Source organism: Macrosteles quadrilineatus, unplaced genomic scaffold (genome assembly GCF_028750875.1).
Source record: "Macrosteles quadrilineatus isolate MER2022 unplaced genomic scaffold, UCM_ALF_1.0 Scaffold_1__1_contigs__length_201487025, whole genome shotgun sequence".
Taxonomy (NCBI): Eukaryota; Metazoa; Arthropoda; class Insecta; order Hemiptera; family Cicadellidae; genus Macrosteles; species Macrosteles quadrilineatus.
In genome coordinates, this window is record NW_026542594.1 from 80,163,843 (window position 1) to 80,188,517 (window position 24,675).

The window sequence follows — 24,675 nt, forward strand, 5'->3', positions numbered from 1 at the left end:
TTGAACCTCCAGCCCTTGACCTGGGGTACAAACATTGTACATCTTAAAACGTGATTTTTTTCCAGTTAAAATTTTTTCCTACAACCAAAAAATTACTTTTATATGTCATCTAAATTGTGTAAAACGCGAGTTTATAGGTCTAATTTTCAACAATTTTCTGGGAGAGACGGTCCCCTGACCCCCCTCCCCCCCCCCCGGTGTTCCCCCTCTTAGGCCCCTTTATGCACCTGCTGCAATTCTATAAGTAAATTGCATCAAATGGGGTACTTTTATACAATGCTCTATAATTGCGGCCCGCAAGTCCAGTGCAGCGGACCTAGCAGCTTTTTTGCAGCTGTAGGTACATTGGTTCTTATGGGAGCTTTTATGCACTGCGGCACGGACCGTATTCTGTCAGTGCTACCAGTGGTATAAAACTTGCGGCTGCGATAAAAACCGCAGCCGCAGTGCATTAAAGGGGCCTTAGGGTCATCCTAGTTACGCCTATATGTAGTGATATAATTTTTTATAATCAAAGGAGTCATTAGTACCTACCTACCAAATAAATCAGGTAACAAAATATTTTTTTTATTATTTTCATTTTGAAGTATTGAGCTAAAATTTCATAATCACAAGTCAAATAGGTAATAGTGTAGTTGGTGATGAATATTACTTAGGTGTATACTGTAACAAGAGATATCTTAGTTTTCAACTTCAATGTGCCTTGCTAATATACATGTTTCCTAATTTAAATATATTTCACAAAAGTGAGGAAGATAGATTGTTTACAAATGATAACTTATAACTGCCAGGAAAAAACTCTATGACCTTTGAAAATAAAACAACAAGTTATGTAGCTGTAAACAATGTTTCTTGTAACTAATATTAGATTTGAATCAATCACGCATTTGTTGTTAAATGAATGTTTATGTCAAAACTAAAGCCCCCATCAACTCCTATCTTCAGGCTGAAACTCTATTTTGGAAAGTATTCTCTTAAGATATTAAGAATTTTTTAGCTTCCATGGAATTTGTATAGCTCGCCGACTATCTTGGACTTTCTGCCCATAACGGCAATGTTAATAGTTGAACCATATTACTATACGAAATTGTTTATTAAAATAATAAGTTTTAAAATATCTCAATTTAAAGCTATTGAAACCGCAAATAACATTTGCTATCTACATTTTAATTGTTTTTTTTTTCTCAAACTACATAAATATATTGACTTAAACTATGATTTTTTTCAACCTCTAAAACAAAAGATTTAAAAGTCCAAAAAGCAATTCAGACAAAAAATAAATTTAATGTAAGACTAAATTACTTACGTAATTCCCGTCACAGCTCAATAAAATATGTCTATTCAGGACATGTTTCGGTGTTAAAACACCATAGTCAGCTTCAGGTATATAGTGTAGAGTTGATCAGTTGTTAACATCGTCAGAAGATAAACACAGTACGGACACGAATAAATACATAAAACAATTAAACATTTAAAAAACAGGCCTGTTCTAACAAAGATGACCGACCGCACAGGTAGCAAGGGACAGAGTAGTCTTACATTATGTCCAACAGCTCAGGGGCTACACACATGGATTTAAAAATAAATTTAAAATCACATAACATTTTTTGCTCGGTAATCAAGCATATAGTACATGATTACTGTAATAGGCTTCAACGTGATCGTATGTTTTTGCTGATCACTAAGACAAAATAATAATGTAATTTGACAAAATAATAACAATTAAAATTAAAAAGTAGATAGCAAATCCAATCTGCGGTTTCAATAGCTTTAAAATTAGATATTTTGTAACTTTTTATCAGATTAAACAATGTTGTAATATGCTTCAATCATTAACATTGCCATTATGGGCAGAAAATACAAAACAGCTGGCGGTCTTACCGACTAAAGAAAAAATGCATTGATTTATTTTATCTATTTATTGAGAAACACTGTGTTATAAGCTCATGGCATTAATTAAGAGAAATTAACCTTATTTCTATAGTGATTAGGTAGTATATTTTAAGAAATTATTTTTTGTATCATTGTAAATAATGTTATTTCAAAATAATTATTTAGTGATAATTATTTAAGAAATTATGAACCAAAGATTAAATGTAACTTATGTCAATGTAGATGTTCTAGTCATTTTATGTAAGGAATCGTTTGTGTTTCTGTGATAGGTAATTTTTTACAGATTAAAATAATAAAACCAATTTTAAATCAATTGGTTTATAGTTTACTTTGAACACCTGCTTCTTATAATACTTGAATACTTGAATACTTGAAGGCTTCGTCTCTGACCGGGATTCCGGATGGACTGCGTCAAATTTATTTTAAAAAGTAAACTGAGATGGCGGCGAGTTAAAAAAGTGGCACGTCATCTAATTCTTTAAATGTGTAAATAGGCCTATTTTTAAGTTTTTCCTTCACTGAGGTTTTAAACCCAGCCACATCCATACTTCTGACTTCTTCAGGCATACTATTGTAGAGTTTAATTGCGGTCACTGGGAAGCTATTCAGGGATTTGGACAGTCTGCATTGAGGGGTGTCGAGGTTTCTAGCGTTCCTGGTGTTATGCTGATGTATATCTTGTCTTCTTCCATACTTAGAGATGTTCTGGAGTACGTGTATCAGACAATTGAGGACATATTGTCCATAAACAGTCAGGATGCCGAGGCGTTGAAAGATAGGCCTATGAGTAAAATCTTTGCCTGTTATTTCAGTAGAGGTTATCACTCTCAACGCCTCCTTTTGGAGTATCAACAATCTACTGCATGCGGGAGCGTGACCCCAAAGGACCATACAAGACCACCATACAACCATACAAGATATGGCTGTGGAAAAGCGAGAAATAAACAGTAACAAGGTACTGCTCAGTGACCACATGACGTAGCTTTCTGAGGAGGAAGATCACTCGAGACAATTTGGTGCAGATCTGGTAGTGTTGCATTACACTTGCAAGTGACCACGGCGGTATGCTGTGCTGTCCCGATGGCCTTAAGGTTTCTCACTTCCCACACTGCCCCAGCGTGAGGCTCGTCCACCAGCTGACAGTCACTGAGCCTCAGTCTCATGGTAGTGTAGAAGTAGAAGGTAGTGTTGTATTACACTTGCAAGTGAACACGGCGGTATGCTGTGCTGTCCCGATGGCCTTAAGGTTTCTCACTTCCCACACTGCCCCAGCGTGAGGCTCGTCCACCAGCTGACTGTCACTGAGCCTCAGTCTCATGGTAGTGTAGAAGTAGAAGGTAGTGTTGCATTACACTTGCAAGTGACCACGGCGGTATGCTGTGCTGTCCCGATGGCCTTAAGGTTTCTCACTTCCCACACTACCCCAGCGTGAGGCTCGTCCACCAGCTGACTGTCACTGAGCCTCAGTCTCATGGTAGTGTAGAAGTAGAAGGTAGTGTTGTATTACACTTGCAAGTGACCACGGCGGTATGCTGTGCTGTCCCGATGGCCTTAAGGTTTCTCACTTCCCACACTGCCCCAGCGTGAGGCTCGTCCACCAGCTGACTGTCACTGAGCCTCAGTCTCATGGTAGTGTAGAAGTAGAAGGTAGTGTTGTATTACACTTGCAAGTGAACACGGCGGTATGCTGTGCTGTCCCGATGGCCTTAAGGTTTCTCACTTCCCACACTGCCCCAGCGTGAGGCTCGTCCACCAGCTGACTGTCACTGAGCCTCAGTCTCATGGTAGTGTAGAAGTAGAAGGTAGTGTTGTATTACACTTGCAAGTGAACACAGCGGTATGCTGTGCTGTCCCGATGGCCTTAAGGTTTCTCACTTCCCACACTGCCCCAGCGTGAGGCTCGTCCACCAGCTGACTGTCACTGAGCCCCAGTCTCATGGTAGTGTAGAAGTAGAAGGTAGTGTTGCATTACACTTGCAAGTGAACACGGCGGTATGCTGTGCTGTCCCGATGGCCTTAAGGTTTCTCACTTCCCACACTGCCCCAGCGTGAGGCTCGTCCACCAGCTGACTGTCACTGAGCCTCAGTCTCATGGTAGTGTAGAAGTAGAAGGTAGTGTTGCATTACACTTGCAAGTGAACACGGCGGTATGCTGTGCTGTCCCGATGGCCTTAAGGTTTCTCACTTCCCACACTGCCCCAGCGTGAGGCTCGTCCACCAGCTGACTGTCACTGAGCCCCAGTCTCATGGTAGTGTAGAAGTAGAAGGTAGTGTTGCATTACACTTGCAAGTGACCACGGCGGTATGATGTGCTGTCCCGATGGCCTTAAGGTTTCTCACTTCCCACACTGCCCCAGCGTGAGGCTCGTCCACCAGCTGACTGTCACTGAGCCTCAGTCTCATGGTAGTGTAGAAGTAGAAGGTAGTGTTGCATTACACTTGCAAGTGAACACGGCGGGATGCGGTGCTGTCCCGATGGCCTTAAGGTTTCTCACTTCCCACACTGCCCCAGCGTGAGGCTCGTCCACCAGCTGACTGTCACTGAGCCTCAGTCTCATGGTAGTGTAGAAGTAGAAGGTAGTGTTGTATTACACTTGCAAGTGAACACGGCGGTATGCTGTGCTGTCCCAATGGCCTTAAGGTTTCTCACTTCCCACACTGCCCCAGCGTGAGGCTCGTCCACCAGCTGACTGTCACTGAGCCTCAGTCTCATGGTAGTGTAGAAGTAGAAGGTAGTGTTGCATTACACTTGCAAGTGACCACGGCGGTATGCTGTGCTGTCCCGATGGCCTTAAGGTTTCTCACTTCCCACACTGCCCCAGCGTGAGGCTCGTCCACCAGCTGACTGTCACTGAGCCTCAGTCTCATGGTAGTGTAGAAGTAGAAGGTAGTGTTGTATTACACTTGCAAGTGAACACGGTGGTATGATGTGCTGTCCCCATGGCATTGAGGTTGGTCACTTCCCACACTGCCCCAGCGTGAGGCTCGTCCACCAGCTGACTGTCACTGAGCCTCAGTCTCATGGTAGTGTAGAAGTAGAAGGTAGTGTTGCATTACACTTGCAAGTGACCACGGCGGTATGCTGTGCTGTCCCGATGGCCTTAAGGTTTCTCACTTCCCACACTGCCCCAACGTGAGGCTCGTCCACCAGCTGACTGTCACTGAGCCTCAGTCTCATGGTAGTGTAGAAGTAGAAGGTAGTGTTGCATTACACTTGCAAGTGACCACGGCGGTATGCTGTGCTGTCTTGATGGCCTTAAGGTTTCTCACTTCCCACACTGCCCCAACGTGAGGCTCGTCCACCAGCTGACTGTCACTGAGCCTCAGTCTCATGGTATTATAGAAGTAGAAGGTAGTGTTGCATTACACTTGCAAGTGACCACGGCGGTATGCTGTGCTGTCCCGATGGCCTTAAGGTTTCTCACTTCCCACACTGCCCCAGCGTGAGGCTCATCCACCAGCTGACTGTCACTGAACCTCAGTCTCATGGTAGTGTAGAAGTAGAAGGTAGTGTTGCATTACACTTGCAAGTGACCACGGCGGTATGCTGTGCTGTCCCGATGGCCTTAAGGTTTCTCACTTCCCACACTGCCCCAGCGTGAGGCTCGTCCACCAGCTGACTGTCACTGAGCCTCAGTCTCATGGTAGTGTAGAAGTAGAAGGTAGTGTTGCATTACACTTGCAAGTGACCACGGCGGTATGCTGTGCTGTCCCGATGGCCTTAAGGTTTCTCACTTCCCACACTGCCCCAGCGTGAGGCTCGTCCACCAGCTGACTGTCACTGAGCCTCAGTCTCATGGTAGTGTAGAAGTAGAAGGTAGTGTTGTATTACACTTGCAAGTGAACACGGTGGTATGATGTGCTGTCCCCATGGCATTGAGGTTGGTCACTTCCCACACTGCCCCAGCGTGAGGCTCGTCCACCAGTCGACTGTCACTGAGCCTCAGTCTCATGGTAGTGTAGAAGTAGAAGGTAGTGTTGTATTACACTTGCAAGTGAACACGGTGGTATGATGTGCTGTCCCCATGGCATTGAGGTTGGTCACTTCCCACACTGCCCCAGCGTGAGGCTCGTCCACCAGCTGACTGTCACTGAGCCTCAGTCTCATGGTAGTGTAGAAGTAAAAGGTAGTGTTGTATTACACTTGCAAGTGACCACGGCGGTATGCTGTGCTGTCCCGATGGCCTTAAGGTTTCTCACTTCCCACACTGCCCCAGCGTGAGGCTCGTCCACCAGCTGACTGTCACTGAGCCTCAGTCTCATGGTAGTGTAGAAGTAGAAGGTAGTGTTGTATTACATTTGCAAGTGACCACGGCGGTATGCTGTGCTGTCCCGATGGCCTTAAGGTTTCTCACTTCCCACACTGCCCCAGCGTGAGGCTCGTCCACCAGCTGACTGTCACTGAGCCTCAGTCTCATGGTAGTGTAGAAGTAGAAGGTAGTGTTGTATTACACTTGCAAGTGAACACGGCGGTATGCTGTGCTGTCCCGATGGCCTTAAGGTTTCTCACTTCCCACACTGCCCCAGCGTGAGGCTCGTCCACCAGCTGACTGTCACTGAGCCTCAGTCTCATGGTAGTGTAGAAGTAGAAGGTAGTGTTGCATTACACTTGCAAGTTACCACGGCGGTATGCTGTGCTGTCCCGATGGCCTTAAGGTTTCTCACTTCCCACACTGCCCCAGCGTGAGGCTCGTCCACCAGCTGACTGTCACTGAGCCTCAGTCTCATGGTAGTGTAGAAGTAGAAGGTAGTGTTGCATTACACTTGCAAGTGACCACGGCGGTATGCTGTGCTGTCCCGATGGCCTTAAGGTTTCTCACTTCCCACACTGCCCCAGCGTGAGGCTCGTCCACCAGCTGACTGTCACTGAGCCCCAGTCTCATGGTAGTGTAGAAGTAGAAGGTAGTGTTGCATTACACTTGCAAGTGACCACGGCGGTATGCTGTGCTGTCCCGATGGCCTTAAGGTTTCTCACTTCCCACACTGCCCCAGCGTGAGGCTCGTCCACCAGCTGACTGTCACTGAGCCCCAGTCTCATGGTAGTGACGTAGAGGGTGTCTAACATCGGCCCGCCCCATGTCACAGACGTCACTCGTGTTACTGGTATCTTGATCATCCTTAATAATGCCCCTGTCTTCGGGTCCACGCGGATAATCTGTGAAATCCAAGAATAAGACCACATGGAATTAACTGTTCTAAGGTCAAATCTATATATATATATAATACGCTAAGCCGATTTTAAAACGTTTTTATTAGCTCACTTTCTTGTCCGGTACAAATTTTAAAATCAATGTTATACTAACTTCCCGACGAGCTAGAGACTTGAAACTTGAAACATAGCTCACAAATGGAAGACAATGTAATATTATATCATTTAATTTTCACATTTCCCTTGGGCTACGCCCCATGGGCTTGTTTTTATTAAATCGCTTTCTTGCAAATTTTGGTACTTCCCGATGAGCTAGAGACTTGAAATTTGAAACATAGCTCATAAATGGATGGCAATGCAATATTATATCATTTAATTTTCATATTTCCCTTGGACTACGCCCCATGGGCTTGTTTTTATTAGCTCTCTTTCCTACAAATTTTGATATCAATTTTAAACGAAGTTCCCGATGAGCTAGAGACTTGAAACTTGAAACATAGCTCTCAAATGGATGACAATGCAATATTATATCATTTCATTTTCATATTTCCCTTAGGCTACGCCCCTTTGGCTTCCAAATTTCCCATGTTTACATTTTAAAAGAATGTAAACATATAAATTAATTCAAGTCAGCTGTAAATACTTAAATTTGACAGTTAGAAGAGCAGAGGTTAAGAGGTACAGGTTCTGCTCCCGAGATATTCTACAAATATAAAACAATCATTTCAAAGTTAAGATAAAACATCTGATTACAGATAATAAGGTTTTGGGGTTTGGTTATGTATTAAGAGGCTATATAAAATAGATTTGACATATTTACACATTAAAGACTAAAAACTAGAAAATAATTTATAAATAAAAATACTTTTAAAAAATGCCACGTTTTTAAACGCACTAAAAAGTATAAAATAATTTATAAAATGTTGAGAGAATAAATACTTGTAAGATTTAAAACGAAAAACGTGGGGCGCATGCAATAGATCATAATAGTTCAATAGGTGAAGTTAATTGTAAATCAGCATGCGCCCCACGTTTTTCGTTTTAAATCTTACAAGTATTTATTCTCTCAACATTTTATAAATTATTTTATACTTTTTAGTGCGTTTAAAAACGTGGCATTTTTAAAAAGTATTTTTATTTATAAATTATTTGTAAACAGAACTCCTCCCTCATTTATGGACCGATTTTGATGATTAAAGTGTCAAAACAATTGCCCTGATCTGTAGTTTTGCAAAGTGTTTTTAGTTTTTTGATATCTTTATTAGTTTGGGCAGGACCTTCCATCAAAGTTGGATTCTCTCCCATAAGATTAACATGGGGGAATCTAAATATTTAATTGGAAACTTTGTCTCCATACTAATTTGAGAGAACGCCTGGGCGTAGAAACTTAGTAGAGGTGTCCAAAGAAAGGTCTTGGTCTGCAGATGAGTTATCAAAAGAAAAACGAAGTAAATTCGATTAGGTCTCTGTCCCAGAAGCCTTTAAAGATCCCTCCACAGATTTGTTTACATTTTGGTCATGTGGATAATACTTTATTAATAAAGTATTATTGGTCATGCGGTTTTACTTAATTAATAAAACCGCTGTTAATTTTAAAATTGTATTTTAAACAACACACATTTATTGGGAGTTACTAAATAGTCCAAAAGAAGTATTTGCAATGTTATTTTCTGATTTTAAACTGGATTTTCTTCTGGATCATGTCATGTGTTGCAATATAAAGTTCCATTACCCAATCAGTGGAAAATCCTTTTATCACAATAACTCTTACAAATTATTTCTTATTGAACTATCTTATATCTATTTTACGGGTTGGTGTCTGCCTTTTTCACACCTTTTCCCTATATTTTATCATATTATTCTAGACAGATCATCATAGGTTAATGAGATTATTGTCATACATGCTTTCAATCATTGGAAAAATCATCGATTGTGTAATACAATACAAAATAATACAAGTGCAGAAGGGCACGGTGCCCATTTGAGCCGTGTCCATATTTTGTTAAATTAGTAGTGGTTTACAGCAACTGGATAAAATATTTTACAATATTTATGTAGAAATATGTGCATGATTTAGAAAGTCATTAAGCTGGATAACTGCAATATACTTCAGACTTTTCAGAGAGGTTACTTTGATGTATTCATTCATCTTAGTGTAAACACAATATAGATATGTATACAAATAAGAACTTGAACTCTTAGGGAGCCTTTGAATTGTATTAGACTAACGAAAAGGGTTGTGCATGTTTACTAGCACTACTCAGCAACAAAAACAATGTAATTCATCTCTAAAAAATATATTCTTAAGTGCACTAAGCAGCAGCCTAAAAAATACTAAGTAGCTTCCTCATATAGTTACAAAATGCTCAAACTCGCATTGTCACATTTATGATTCGGCTTATATTTCTCCAACTTCATCTGCAGAAGAAGTTCAGTGTGCTATTATCGCGTATAATAACATCCAAACACAAAAACCTTGCCTAAAATGGTGGTACCTATCTTGACAAATTATTTGCAGTGACCTATATTACGGACCATGGCTCACTGCGTTGGTAACATTATTGAAAGTATCACAATATTTTTGCTGTAAGAGTAAATACTATTTTAGCAGCTACTGTCACGACAGAAAGGTCATATTCTTTTTAAACTAGATCACATTATCGTTTATAAGATACGTTGATTAACAATGCATGTAAACGTCAATATTTACGTAACAGCCAATTTACAGTATGTTTTTCTCTTTGGAAATGGCACATTGCTATTTCATTTGCATTATTTGTTGCCAATGAAGCCAGACGACCATATAAACAAAGAGGCCCCTAACCGTCGATTTCGACGGGTTTCACCTAGTATACATTGTTTTAGTTCGGTTTCAACAATATAATTCGGCTTAAACCTTAGCATTATACTTACACCTAGTAAGATTTTGAGAACGTAGTGAATTATAGTTTTTATTTTTATACTTTTTTCAAATACAGAATACTTTCCGATACTGGATGGAGACGTTCTTATAACATATTCTTAAAATACTTGAAATGGAAACTGTATACACCAGTGAAACGAAATACTGTGTTAGTAGTATTAATTTTGATTTATTTGGATTAATATATTTACCAGGGGATCCGTCAGCAAATTGCGCCTTTTAAAGGTCGATTCACACACATCAGTCTGGCACGTCGCAGTCCAGTCGCTTCAGGCACGTCAAAGTTAACAAAAATACTCTTTAATGGATTTTCTATTGCGCTATCTACACTCATCCGTTGCAGTTCCGTCGCTCTGCTGGCGTCCGTCAGTCAGTTTCAGATTTCTTTCCAACGATACTTTTTGATTGTTCGGACGCCTGACGGAACTGTCTGAGGTTAGAAAATAGTGTTATTGTTATTTAAATGGTTCCGTTTGTATTTTGAGTACAGTTTGTAACAATCAAAAAGATGGACAATGATAATTTGATAGAATATAGGTTTATTGAGCGAAGCTCTTATACATCGACTTTTATGCATTTCGTAATACGCAAACTCCTCTAAGACGGCTGAATCAATCGTTTTCAAATTTTGCATGGTGATAAAGACCATATCGGTGAGTGCCAACATCTATACGGCGTTAAAAAAGTCTCTCAGGAATCCGCCCCACTGAGTTTCAATGTAATCCTTATGGAATCAGTATTAGACACATAAACAAAGACATATGATCAGCTGTTGACTTTTGAATGCAGTAGATAAATAATAGCTGATAGCATTATTCCACAGATATTAGAACATTAACGGTGGTATGGATCATAAATATAATCAAATGACGACACTAGCTTGAGGTCAGTGACGTAGGAAGTGGCGAAGGAAGTAGTAAAGGTGAGCAGTCTAGAGTGTGGAAACTGTTTAAGACGATTATATTTAGGTAAGTATGTGCATTCCTAAAATTCTATGGGAAGGGAGGAAAACGGGTCCGTGACGTAGGAAGTGGTGAAGGAAGTAGTCAAGACGAGCTGCCTGGAGTGTGGGAACTGTTTATGACGATTAGATTAAGGTATCTGCATTCCTAAAATTCTATGGGAAGGGACGAAAACAGGTCCGCGACGTAGGAAGTGGTGAAGGTAGTAGTCAAGGTGAGCTGTCCGGAGTGTGGAGAAACTGTTTATGACGATTAGATTTAGGTATCTGCATTCCTAAAATTCTATTGGAAGGGAGGAAAACGGGTCCGCGACGTAGGAAGTGGTGAAGGAAGTAGTCAAGGCAAGCTGTCCGGAGAGTGGGAACTGTTTATGACAATTAGATTAAGGTATCTGCAATCCTAAAATGCTATTGGAAGGGAAGGAAACAGGTCCACGACGTGGGAAGTGGTGAAGGAAGTAGTAAAGGCGAGCTGTTCGGGGTATGGGATCTGTTTATGACCATTAGATTAAGGTATTTGCAATCCTAAAATGCTATGGGAAGGGAGGAAAACAGGTCCGCGACGTGGGAAGTGGTGAAGGAAATAGTCAAGGCGAGCTGTCCGGAGTGTGGAAACTGTTTGTGACTATTAGATTAAGGTATCTACAATCCTAAAATGCTATGGGACGGGAGGAAAACAGGTCCGCGACGTGGGAAGTGGTGAAGGAAGTAGTCAAGGCGAGCTGTGCGGATTGTGGAAACTGTTTATGACTATTAGATTAAGGTATTTGCATTCTAATAATGCTAAGGGAAGGGAAGTAAAGAGGTCCGTGACGTAGGAAGTGATGAAGAAAGCAGTAAAGGCGAGTTTTTTGGAGTGTGGTAACTGTTTATGACGATTAGATTAAGGTATCCCCAATCCTAAAATGCTATGGGAAGGGAGGTAAACAGGTCCGTGACGTAGGAAGAGATTAAGGAAGTGGTAAAGGCGAGTTTTCGGAGTGTGGGAACTGTTTATGACGATTAGATTATGTATCTTGGTATCTACAATCTTAAAATTCTATGGGAAGAGAGGGAAACGTGTCTGCGACGTAAGAAGAGGTGAAGGAAGTAGTAAGGTGAGCAGTGTGGAGTTTGGGAACTGGAAACCGTTTGTAGTAGTTAGATTAATGTATCTGCAATGCTGAAATGCTATGATAAGGGATGGAAGCATGCCCACGACATAGAAAATGGTGAAAGAAGTAGTAAAGGCTAGCAGTGCGGAGTGTGGGCAATGTTTGTGGCAATTAGATTAACGTATCTAAATTCCTAAAATGCTATGGAAAGTGATGAAAACAGGTCCACGATGTAGGAAGTGGCTTAGGAATCAGGTATGAACATATGTTGAGAACCGTCTGTGGCAGTTAGATTAATGTATCTTCAATCATAAAATGCTATGAGAAGGGAAGGAAACATCCCCCACGACGTAGGAAGTAGTAAAGGCTGGCAGTGCAGAGTGAGGGAACCGTTTGGGCAGTTAGATAAATGTATCTAATACTTAAATGCTGTGAGAAGGGAAGGAAACATGTGTATGACGTAGGAAATGGTGAAGGAATTAGTAAGGCTTTCAGTGCAGAGTGTGGGAACTGTCTTTGGCAATTACATTAATGTATCTGTAATCCTAAAATGCTATGGTAAGAGACGGAAACAGGTCCACGACGTAGGGGGTGGTGAAGGAAGTAGTAAAGGTGGGCAGTGTTGAGTGTGGGAATGGATTAATGTGATGATGCAACGCATGCATCAATGACGACTGTTTTTCACTGCAGTATGACAAAAACAATATAATATGAACCATTGATGACTCCACTCAATTTTGTGGATGCTTCTGCGAACGCCACCTAGTAACTTTAAAATTTTGACTATAAATTACTGTGAATTTTAGAGACGGAAGACTGACTGAAACCAACTGACGGACAATTGACTAAGAAATTGCGGATGGAACTGTGCCTGGACTGTAACTGGACTGTAACGGAACTGTGACTGGACTGATGTGTGTGAATCGACCTTAAAAGCAAATATAAATATGAATGCCATTTTACAAATTATATAATCAAAATGATAATATAAGTTGGTATAATGAATATAGGGTTTGTAACATTTCATTTTGTACTAGCTGTAACCCGCGGGCTTTGCCCCGTTTAACTTCTTAATTTTCAAGATGATCTCGTTCGCATGGCTCAATCACGTCCTGACGTCCTGGTTGAAGTTCGTTCGCTACGCTCACTCACTTTTTGGTTGAAGTTCGTTTGCTACGCTCACTCACTTTTAGGTTAGAGCTCGTTCGCTGAGCTCACTTGCCTTCAGGTTAGCTCGTTCGCTACGCTAACTCGCCTCCAGGTTGAAGCTCGATCGCTACGCTCACTCACCTTTTGGTTGCAAATTAGCTGTTGTCATAAATGTAAAAGAAATAATAGTGCTCCACCGTGTTGGCAATCCTTGTAACTTCAATGCTATTGAACATCATAGAACAGAACCGACTTGTTTAATTGAAACAGCTGTTAAGATTCATTAATTCCATTTAAATATGAGTACTCATAAGGTTAACATGGGAAACTCCAGAGCCACTGGGGCGGAGCCCAGAGGTCGGAGGGTAAAATCCTTTCTTAGTGAGCGTCTACAGCCCAAAAGGAAGATGCCTGCCAAGTTTCAGGTTCCTATGTCTTATGGTTTCTGAGATTTCATGATGAATGAGTGAGTCAGTGGTATATGAGCTTTATATAGATTATCAGTACAATCTAAGTGTATCCATTTACCTGGGATCCTCCCCAACAAGCAATCCAAAGGTTGCCGTCAGCGTCTATAGTCATTCCATCAGGATTGCCTGTCACTGCACCGAGCGAGAACACGGTTCTTCGATGAGCTGGCAAGTAGAACACATAATTACAAAATAAAGGATATCTGTGGTGAAACCTTACATGTGCCTTTGTATTTTTAATTTCTCCCCTTATATATAGTATGGTATACGGAGAACGCATTGTTTTCCTACAAATCTTTGAGCTTGGTGTGGAAGTGGAACATGTCAATAAATAATGTCAATAACATTATTTTTATAACTTAAACACTAAAAAAATGAAAAGCCTGAGTTTGTACAAAGCAGTTAAAGATTTTTTTTATTTCTATAATCATTGACATAGTTTTAGAAAAAATAATCTATGACAAAGTTTTATATTAAATAAACCTACCACATAATTGTGTAAAATAATATATTTAACTTATTTGGATCAGTTGTCTGAAATTATGAAATATGCAATTTGGCAATTCTTCTTTTTAACATTGAAATGTCAAAGCTAATGTAAACCTTGTGAGTGTTCTCATTGCAGCCATGGAGTCCAATCAATATTACTTTTAAAATCCTCACCTCAGAACTTTAAAAGCCAAAGGGGCAAAGCCCACGGTCACGAATTGTAAACAGTCCTATTAATATTTTTGTTATGGTAGCTCTATTTTTGTTAAATTACAGACAGACACCATCATATCTTTATATGGCCGTATATATACATACTTTATATACAAATTTGAACGTGTGTTTGCCCTATAGGGACATAAAAATGAAAAAGTAGGCCTAAGTATATCGGTCCCGGGTCCAAGTCTTACCTAACCCGGTAGCTACTTCCTAAAAGTAAATAATTATAATTTAATGTCCAGAAAAAATAACCAAAAATATAAATAATAACAAAAATAATAAAAATGAAATTAATTAAAATAAAGTAGGCTAATGAAATAAAATTATAAAAATCAAAACTACATTAAACTTGTGAACTTGTGCGGCTCAATGCCCCGCAAAATAACATATGAATTTAGAAAACAAATTCATCGTATTATATATTGACTCGACGTCGAAAATTAAATACAGTAATAATGAAGCCTTGGAAGGGAAGCAGTCCAGCCATTTTCTAGCTGTATGTGTATTATATTTAGTAAATTAATAAGTGTTCAAGTTCAAGTATGTTATAGGCAGCGAGCAAGGTTATAGGGTAGTTATGTTTTAAAGATTTTTATAACACATTTAACAACACATTTTATCATATCAAACCAATAGGCCTATGTAGCATATTTTGAGGGTCATACAAATGCTGCTTGAAGAAAACACACTTATAAAAATAAACACTAATAAACAATATTTTTTATCACAAAAGCCCTTCCATGAATACTACGATTTTAGCCTTAAAGTTACCTTCAGGACGATTACCCTGGTCAGAGTTTTCCGTAACGAATATGCTTATCCTATTAAAAGATGTAGCCTTACTTAAAACAACATATAATATAGTTGCTCATGACTGAAATTGGTCTGGGTAAGAACAGCGCTGCAAATGCCAAAGGTAACAGAAATTACCATCTTTCCATTTTAAAGGGTAAGTATGTATTAATATTCCTCATCAATAAAACCACTGCCCCCTTTTATTAGTCTAATCTGTGCCTTGGCAATCCACTGACCTCTATATTTAAAAACTCAGTTGGATTTTCTAGATGGGTGTCTCCGCCTTCGTCTGTTTTCAAGGACCCACTCTTCTTTCCCTTGTTAAACTGACAATTAATTACCTGACTTATCAAGTTCATGTAGTAATTCATTAATACTGTTAGTTTATAAAGAAAATTTGATAAAAGTTACGTGGCTTGGTGCTTTCATAACTGCAAACTCAAAATACACCCACAAGTAAAAAATAATCTAGATATTGGTTAAAAAAAACTATGTTTGTGTAATGACATTATTCACATGAAGTAGATGATTTGTTTGATTTTTCGATCAGCTGTTTTAGTATCAAATGAATTAATAATGTCAAAGATTTGTGATTTAAATACATAAATTATTATAGTTAAGTTTTCTAAATCATGGTAACTTATTCTCCACTAAATTTTACTAACTACTCCCAGCATTAAAATAAAGTAGTATGATCCATTATGGGTAAACTTTAAGGTACACAATCCTTGATTGAAATGTAGTAGGTATACATTAAGAGTCATAATACACAACAATTATTATGTAGTAGACTTTGACTATTTTCAAGTAACAAACATATGTTTCTGTAAATAAAATTATCTCCCATGTTATCCTTATGGAGAAATTTGCAGCTTTAAAGGGCTCCAGGCCCTCAATCTCTCATTATTTCCCTAAAAAGAAAGTGTCCTGTACAACTTCACGTTACCCTCTTTCCAATGACACCAAAAACATGTCAATCGGTTCAGTAGTTTCGGAGGAGTAATTGTCACAAAAAACCTGCTTGCTTATTAAATAAGTACTAGAGGTCGTCCAGTGGTCAAAACTCGACCAAAAATATTTATTCAGACTTCTTTATTTTCATCCCACACTGTGAATACAACATGTGATTGGAATTTCTTCCATTTGTTTTGATTTTCTGTTTACATTTCGTTGTTATTTCGACACCAGCATGGCAATCCATAAGATCCATGTTAATTTTTTTTAAATTTTAAATTCATTTTTGTGCTTATTTTGAACCTATTTTAATTTATAAAGGGATTCTGCACATCTACAGGTAAATATCTTTCCAACAATATGCGTAGATTTTCCCTGCGATGCACAATAGCTGAGAAAAAAGGTTTTAAAGAAACATGCTTGCCTATATAGATAGATTAAATAAATAAACCTATGAAAAACAGTGTTTTTCAGAAATTTTAGAATTTGCTAACGCAAACATTTTTAAGTCTTTACGAAAATGTAATTTTTATACTAGGTGGCGTTCGCAGAGGCATCCACAAAATTGAGCGGAGTCATCAAAGGTTCATATTATATTGTTTTTGTAATACTGCAGTAAAAACAATCGTATGTAGCAGTAAAAGTAGCATTTTAACTCTTTAGGGAGTAAAAATCGTTTTTAGCCTCTACGGAGTAAAAATCAGCTGTTGACAACTCATTTGTTAATTTCTATTGTAAACGATTGCATGTATCGAAATATGTATCGATTCGTGTTTCGTAATAGTTTTAACCTACAGTCTACAGTCTCTTCCCAAAGCATTTTAGAATTGTAGATAAATTAATCCATTCCCACACTCAACACTGCTCACGTTTACTACTTCCTTCACCACCCCCTACGTCGTAGACCTGTTTCCCCTCTTCCCATAGCCTTTAAGGATTGCAGATACATTAATGTAATTGTCAAAGACAGTTCCCACACTCTGCACTGCAAGCTTTACTAATTCATTCGCCTTTTTTTTTTTTTTTTTTTTTTTTTTTTTTTAAAGAGGTTGGCAGCCTCTTTTAACCTTGCATTTGCCCGTCCACATAGACTAAGCGCACGTGCGTGGATCGTTTACAGCAAAGCAAGGAGTGAGCCGGTGCAGTACAAAGGTGAACTGTACTGATAAAATGTTATCGGCAGTGACCAGGATCCGAACCCACGACACTACTGCCTTGGGCCCGAAGTCCGCGACGCTACCGACTGAGCCACCGACTCACTAATATATTGAAAACAACTAATTCACAACTTAGGCACTATTGTACGATAGGCATACGGCCTGATTGTTAATCGCTCCGTAACATTGGGTTCGGATCACCCACCTCACGTCGCAGCTACTACGCCTTCACTGCAGGCTGGGCGTCCCTCGTGGCCCCAATCGAGACTACAGCCGGTAGGAGATACCCTTAGCATTTCCAACGTCATAGACCTGTTTCCTTCCCTTCTCATAACATTTAAGTATTAGATACATTTATCTAACTGCCCAAACGGTTCCCCCACTCTGCACTGTCAGCCTTTACTACTTCCTTCACCACTTCCTACATCGTGCACCTGTTTTCATCACTTTCCATAGCATTTTAGTAGTTTAGATACGTTAATCTAATTGTCGCAAACATTGACCACACTCCGCACTGCTAGCCTTTACTACTTCTTTACACTATTTTATATGTCGTGGACATGTTTCCATCCCTTCTCATAGCATTTTAGCATTGCAGGTACATTAATCTAACTGCTACAAACAAACGGTTTCCAGTTCCCAAACTCCACACTGCTCACCTTACTACTTCCTTCACCTCTTCTTACGTCGCGGACCTGTTTCCCTCTCTTTCCATAGAATATTAAGATTGTAGATACCTTAATCTAATCGTCATAAACAGTTCCCACAACCCCGGACAGCTCGCCTTGACTACTTGCTTCACCACTTCCTACGTCACGGACCTGTTTCCCTCCCTTTCCGTAGCATTTTAGGATTGCAGATAACTTAATCTAATCGTCATAAACAGTTCCCAACTATGGACAGCTCGCCTTTACTACTTCCTTCACCACTTCCTACATCACGGACCTGTTTCCCTCCCTTCCCTTAGCATTATTGGATTGCAAATTACTTAATCTAAACGTCATAAACAGATCCCACACTCCGGACAACTCGCCTCTACTACTTCCTTCACCACTTCCTACGTCACGGACCTGTTTCCCTCCCTTTCCATAGCATTTTAGGATTGCAGATACCTTAATCTAATCGTCTTAAACCGTTCCCACACTCCGACCAACTCGCCTTTACTACTTCCTTCATCACTTCCTACGTCAGGGACCTGTTTCCCTCCCTTTCCTTAGCATTATTGGATTGCAAATACCTTAATCTAATCGTCATAATCAGTTCCCACACTCCAGACAACTCCCCTCTACTACTTCCTTCACCACTTCCTACGTCACCGACCTGTTTCCCTCCCTTTCCATAGCATTTTAGGATTGCAGATACCTTAATCTAATCGTCATAAACAGTTCCCACAGTCCGGAGTGCTTGCCTATACTACTTCCTTCACCACTTCCTACGTCACGGACCTCTGTTTCCTTCCATTGCCATAGCATCATAGGATTGCAAATACCTTAATTTAATGGTCATATACAGATCCCATACCCCGGACAACTCGCCTATACTACTTCCTTCACCACTTCCTACGTCACGGGCCTATTTCCCTCCATTGCCATAGCATCATAGGATTGCAAATACCTTAATTTAATGGTCATATACAGATCCCATACCCCGGACAACTCGCCTATACTACTTCCTTCACCACTTCCTACGTCACGGACCTGTTTCCCTCCATTGCCATAGCATCATAGGATTGCAAATCCCTTAATCTAATCGTCATAAACAGTTCCCACACTCCGAAAAACTCGCCTTTACTACTTCCTTCACCACTTCCTACGTCACGGACCTGTTTTCCTCCCTTCCCATAGCATTTTAGATTTGTAGATACCTTATTCAATTGTCATAAACAGTTTCCACACTCCGGAGAGCTCGCCTTGACTACTTCCTTCACCACTTCCTACGTCGCGGACCTGTTTTCCTCCCTTCCCATAGCATTTTAGGATTGCAAATACCTTTATCTAATGGTCATAAACAGATCCCATACATCGAACAGCTCGACTTTACTACTTCCTTCACCACTTCCTACGTCACGGACCTGTTTCCTTCCCTTTTAATAGAATTTTAGGATTGCAGATACCTAAATCTAATCGTACAATAATCTGAACTTAAAATTCAACAATTTTCTGGGAGAGACGGTCCCCTGACCCCCCTCCCCCCCCCCGGTGTTCCCCCTCTTAGGCCCCTTTATGCACCTGCTGCAATTCTATAAGTAAATTGCATCAAATGGGGTACTTTTATACAATGCTCTATAATTGCGGCCCGCAAGTCCAGTGCAGCGGACCTAGCAGCTTTTTTGCAGCTGTAGGTACATTGGTTCTTATGGGAGCTTTTATGCACTGCGGCACGGACCGTATTCTGTCAGTGCTACCAGTGGTATAAAACTTGCGGCTGCGATAAAAACCGCAGCCGCAGTGCATTAAAGGGGCCTTAGGGTCATCCTAGTTACGCCTATATGTAGTGATATAATTTTTTATAATCAAAGGAGTCATTAGTACCTACCTACCAAATAAATCAAGTAACAAAATATTTTTTTTTATTATTTTCATTTTGAAGTATTGAGCTAAAATTTCATAATCACAAGTCAAATAGGTAATAGTGTAGTTGGTGATGAATATTACTTAGGTGTATACTGTAACAAGAGATATCTTAGTTTTCAACTTCAATGTGCCTTGCTAATATACATGTTTCATAATTTAAATATATTTCACAAAAGTGAGGAAGATAGATTGTTTACAAATGATAACTTATAACTGCCAGGAAAAAACTCTATGACCTTTGAAAATAAAACAACAAGTTATGTAGCTGTAAACAATGTTTCTTGTAACTAATATTAGATTTGAATCAATCACGCATTTGTTGTTAAATGAATGTTTATGTCAAAACTAAAGCCCCCATCAACTCCTATCTTCAGGCTGAAACTCTATTTTGGAAAGTATTCTCTTAAGATATTAAGAATTTTTTAACTTCCATGGAATTTGTATAGCTCGCCGACTATCTTGGACTTTCTGCCCATAACGGCAATGTTAATAGTTGAACCATATTACTATACGAAATTGTTTATTAAAATAATAAGTTTTAAAATATCTCAATTTAAAGCTATTGAAACCGCGGATAACATTTGCTATCTACATTTTAATTGTTTTTTTTTTCTCAAACTACATAAATATATTGACTTAAACTATGATTTTTTTCAACCTCTAAAACAAAAGATTTAAAAGTCCAAAAAGCAATTCAGACAAAAAATAAATTTAATGTAAGACTAAATTACTTACGTAATTCCCGTCACAGCTCAATAAAATATGTCTATTCAGGACATGTTTCGGTGTTAAAACACCATAGTCAGCTTCAGGTATATAGTGTAGAGTTGATCAGTTGTTAACATCGTCAGAAGATAAACACAGTACGGACACGAATAAATACATAAAACAATTAAACATTTAAAAAACAGGCCTGTTCTAACAAAGATGACCGACCGCACAGGTAGCAAGGGACAGAGTAGTCTTACATTATGTCCAACAGCTCAGGGGCTACACACATGGATTTAAAAATAAATTTAAAATCACATAACATTTTTTGCTCGGTAATCAAGCATATAGAACATGATTACTGTAATAGGCTTCAACGTGATCGTATGTTTTTGCTGATCACTAAGACAAAATAATAATGTAATTTGACAAAATAATAACAATTAAAATTAAAAAGTAGGAGAGTGAAAATTTAAAAACGTACGTTTTCATGTCCCTGGCCTTTTACTTCGTAGCTACTGGATTTGTAGTTTATTATTATGTGTTTTAATATTTTTTGGGATGGGGGCAACATGTTACACACATTTATTTGGTTTTAAATAGGTTCTAGGTATTTTTTTCGTATTTTTAAAGTCTCGAAATTCACGACCATGACGTGTCCCTAGGGTACATTTTCCAACTTTCACGCTGTTTTTAGACTAATTATTCATGCCGAAATGTATAAAGCCATATTTTTATGTCATCAATGGTTATTAAACTTACAAAAAAGGAGCATATTATAATTTTATTGTCATTGCAAACTGACTACCATGACATAATAAGTCTGTCCCTCGATTTGGCGTCACGACCATTTGGGAAAAATTTTCAACTTTGGAGCACGACAGTGGCAAGCCTGGCGTTGATGGAGTCAGTTGGTTTTAGAGACTAGTTCGGGGTGTACGTCAGGATTGTAGTGCCGGTCGTTTCGAGTTGAAAGAAGGAATTACAAGATTAATACAGGTAAGGTTGTGTTTTTTGTAATTTTGGTGTGTCCATGACCGTACATAGTCATTCGATGAAGTAGACATGGTGTTAATTTTTGTTTATAAGATATTTCAGTTGCTAGATTAACCTAGAAGTTCACTTTGTATCCTCGAACATGAGGTGCAGAGCTACCGCCAGAACAGAGCCAAATAACACGTAATTTCACGACCAAAGTTTCACGACCATCGCGGGTTTTTTCACGACCTATCCAGCCTTATGGATTATAGTGTGTTTGGTCGTGACAATAACTTTAATATAATTGTAATTTGAACAGTTTAGTTCAATTGAAACACATATTTTTATTATAACTAACAGTATAATTAAAGGATTGTTTAGAAAGATTTAGATTTTTTTAGAAAACTCACGACCGTACCGCTTGTCCCTGACCATCACGTTTATGATTTCTATCATAAAAATTTCAAAAATTAAAATATCGTCATATTTCAATGTTTTATACACAAAAGAAGCACGCCTCTATGCAAACATAAAGATTTTTCGGGTCTCAGGTAAGTTTTTTCGGAGTTATACAAACTTAAAAAGATTTTATTGGCTTTTTTTCAATTTTTTTGAGTTTTTTATTTTTTTCTAGAAAGACCAAATATATCAAAAGCTCAGTGACCTTTTTAATGTATAATGGTCATAAAAGTAAATTAGTTTATAGCAAAACATAGTTATAAAAATAATATTAGCCTACCTATTTTTAATATTCATTTAAACGTCTGTTATGGTCGTGACAGGATTTTGTGTTTTTCCACTAAAGATGCTCTTTAAAAAAAAAACTACCAAAGATATTGCGTTACCATGGACATTTTATGAAACTTCAATTGTCAATGAAATCAAAAAAATAATAAAAGTTTTGAAAAAAGGGGAAACAAATTTGCAAAGTGTTTTTCCTGAAAACGTACGTTTTTAAATTTTCACTCAGATAGCAAATCCAATCTGCGGTTTCAATAGCTTTAAAATTAGATATTTTGTAACTTTTTATCAGATTAAACAATGTTGTAATATGCTTCAATCATTAACATTGCCATTATGGGCAGAAAATACAAAACAGCTGGCGGTCTTACCGACTAAAGAAAAAATGCATTGATTTATTTTATCTATTTATTGAGAAACACTGTGTTATAAGCTCATGGCATTAATTAAGAGAAATTAACCTTATTTCTATAGTGATTAGGTAGTATATTTTAAGAAATTATTTTTTGTATCATTGTAAATAATGTTATTTCAAAATAATTATTTAGTGATAATTATTTAAGAAATTATGAACCAAAGATTAAATGTAACTTATGTCAATGTAGATGTTCTAGTCATTTTATGTAAGGAATCGTTTGTGTTTCTGTGATAGGTAATTTTTTACAGATTAAAATAATAAAACCAATTTTAAATCAATTGGTTTATAGTTTACTTTGAACACCTGCTTCTTATAATACTTGAATACTTGAATACTTGAATACTTGAAGGCTTCGTCTCTGACCGGGATTCCGGATGGACTGCGTCAAATTTATTTTAAAAAGTAAACTGAGATGGCGGCGAGTTAAAAAAGTGGCACGTCATCTAATTCTTTAAATGTGTAAATAGGCCTATTTTTAAGTTTTTCCTTCACTGAGGTTTTAAACCCAGCCACATCCATACTTCTGACTTCTTCAGGCAGACTATTGTGGAGTTTAATTGCGGTCACTGGGAAGCTATTCAGGGATTTGGACAGTCTGCATTGAGGGGTGTCGAGGTTTCTAGCGTTCCTGGTGTTATGCTGATGTATATCTTGTCTTCTTCCATACTTAGAGATGTTCTGGCGTACGTGTATCAGACAATTGAGGACATATTGTCCATAAACAGTCAGGATGCCGAGACGTTGAAAGATAGGCCTATGAGTAAAATCTTTGCCTGTTATTTCAGTAGAGGTTATCACTCTCAACGCCTCCTTTTGGAGTATCAACAATCTACTGCATGCGGGAGCGTGACCCCAAAGGACCATACAAGACCACCATACAACCAAACAAGATATGGCTGTGGAAAAGCGAGAAATAAACAGTAACAAGGTACTGCTCAGTGACCACATGACGTAGCTTTCTGAGGAGGAAGATCACTCGAGACAATTTGGTGCAGATCTGGTAGTGTTGCATTACACTTGCAAGTGACCACGGCGGTATGCTGTGCTGTCCCGATGGCCTTAAGGTTTCTCACTTCCCACACTGCCCCAGCGTGAGGCTCGTCCACCAGCTGACTGTCACTGAGCCTCAGTCTCATGGTAGTGTAGAAGTAGAAGGTAGTGTTGCATTACACTTGCAAGTGACCACGGCGGTATGCTGTGCTGTCCCGATGGCCTTAAGGTTTCTCACTTCCCACACTGCCCCAGCGTGAGGCTCGTCCACCAGCTGACTGTCACTGAGCCTCAGTCTCATGGTAGTGTAGAAGTAGAAGGTAGTGTTGCATTACACTTGCAAGTGACCACGGCGGTATGCTGTGCTGTCCCGATGGCCTTAAGGTTTCTCACTTCCCACACTGCCCCAGCGTGAGGCTCGTCCACCAGCTGACTGTCACTGAGCCTCAGTCTCATGGTAGTGTAGAAGTAGAAGGTAGTGTTGTATTACACTTGCAAGTGACCACGGCGGTATGCTGTGCTGTCCCGATGGCCTTAAGGTTTCTCACTTCCCACACTGCCCCAGCGTGAGGCTCGTCCACCAGCTGACTGTCACTGAGCCTCAGTCTCATGGTAGTGTAGAAGTAGAAGGTAGTGTTGTATTACACTTGCAAGTGAACACGGCGGTATGCTGTGCTGTCCCGATGGCCTTAAGGTTTCTCACTTCCCACACTGCCCCAGCGTGAGGCTCGTCCACCAGCTGACTGTCACTGAGCCTCAGTCTCATGGTAGTGTAGAAGTAGAAGGTAGTGTTGCATTACACTTGCAAGTGACCACGGCGGTATGCTGTGCTGTCCCGATGGCCTTAAGGTTTCTCACTTCCCACACTGCCCCAGCGTGAGGCTCGTCCACCAGCTGACTGTCACTGAGCCTCAGTCTCATGGTAGTGTAGAAGTAGAAGGTAGTGTTGCATTACACTTGCAAGTGACCACGGCGGTATGCTGTGCTGTCCCGATGGCCTTAAGGTTTCTCACT

The 24,675-nt window shown here is 39.4% G+C and overlaps 1 protein-coding gene across 1 annotated transcript; it reads right to left on the reverse strand.

Annotated features, from left to right (window-relative positions):
* Nucleotides 1–6,772: 6,772 nt before the first annotated feature.
* On the reverse strand, nt 6,773–23,807 carry LOC128998258 (regucalcin-like). The gene is made up of 3 exons (XM_054424315.1): nt 23,615–23,807; nt 13,698–13,804; nt 6,773–7,048 (listed from the first exon to the last, which is right to left on the reverse strand). The coding sequence occupies exons 1-3, from the start codon at nt 23,805–23,807 to the stop codon at nt 6,773–6,775; spliced, it is 576 nt and encodes a 191-aa protein (XP_054280290.1).
* Between the last annotated feature and the right edge of the window lie 868 nt (nt 23,808–24,675).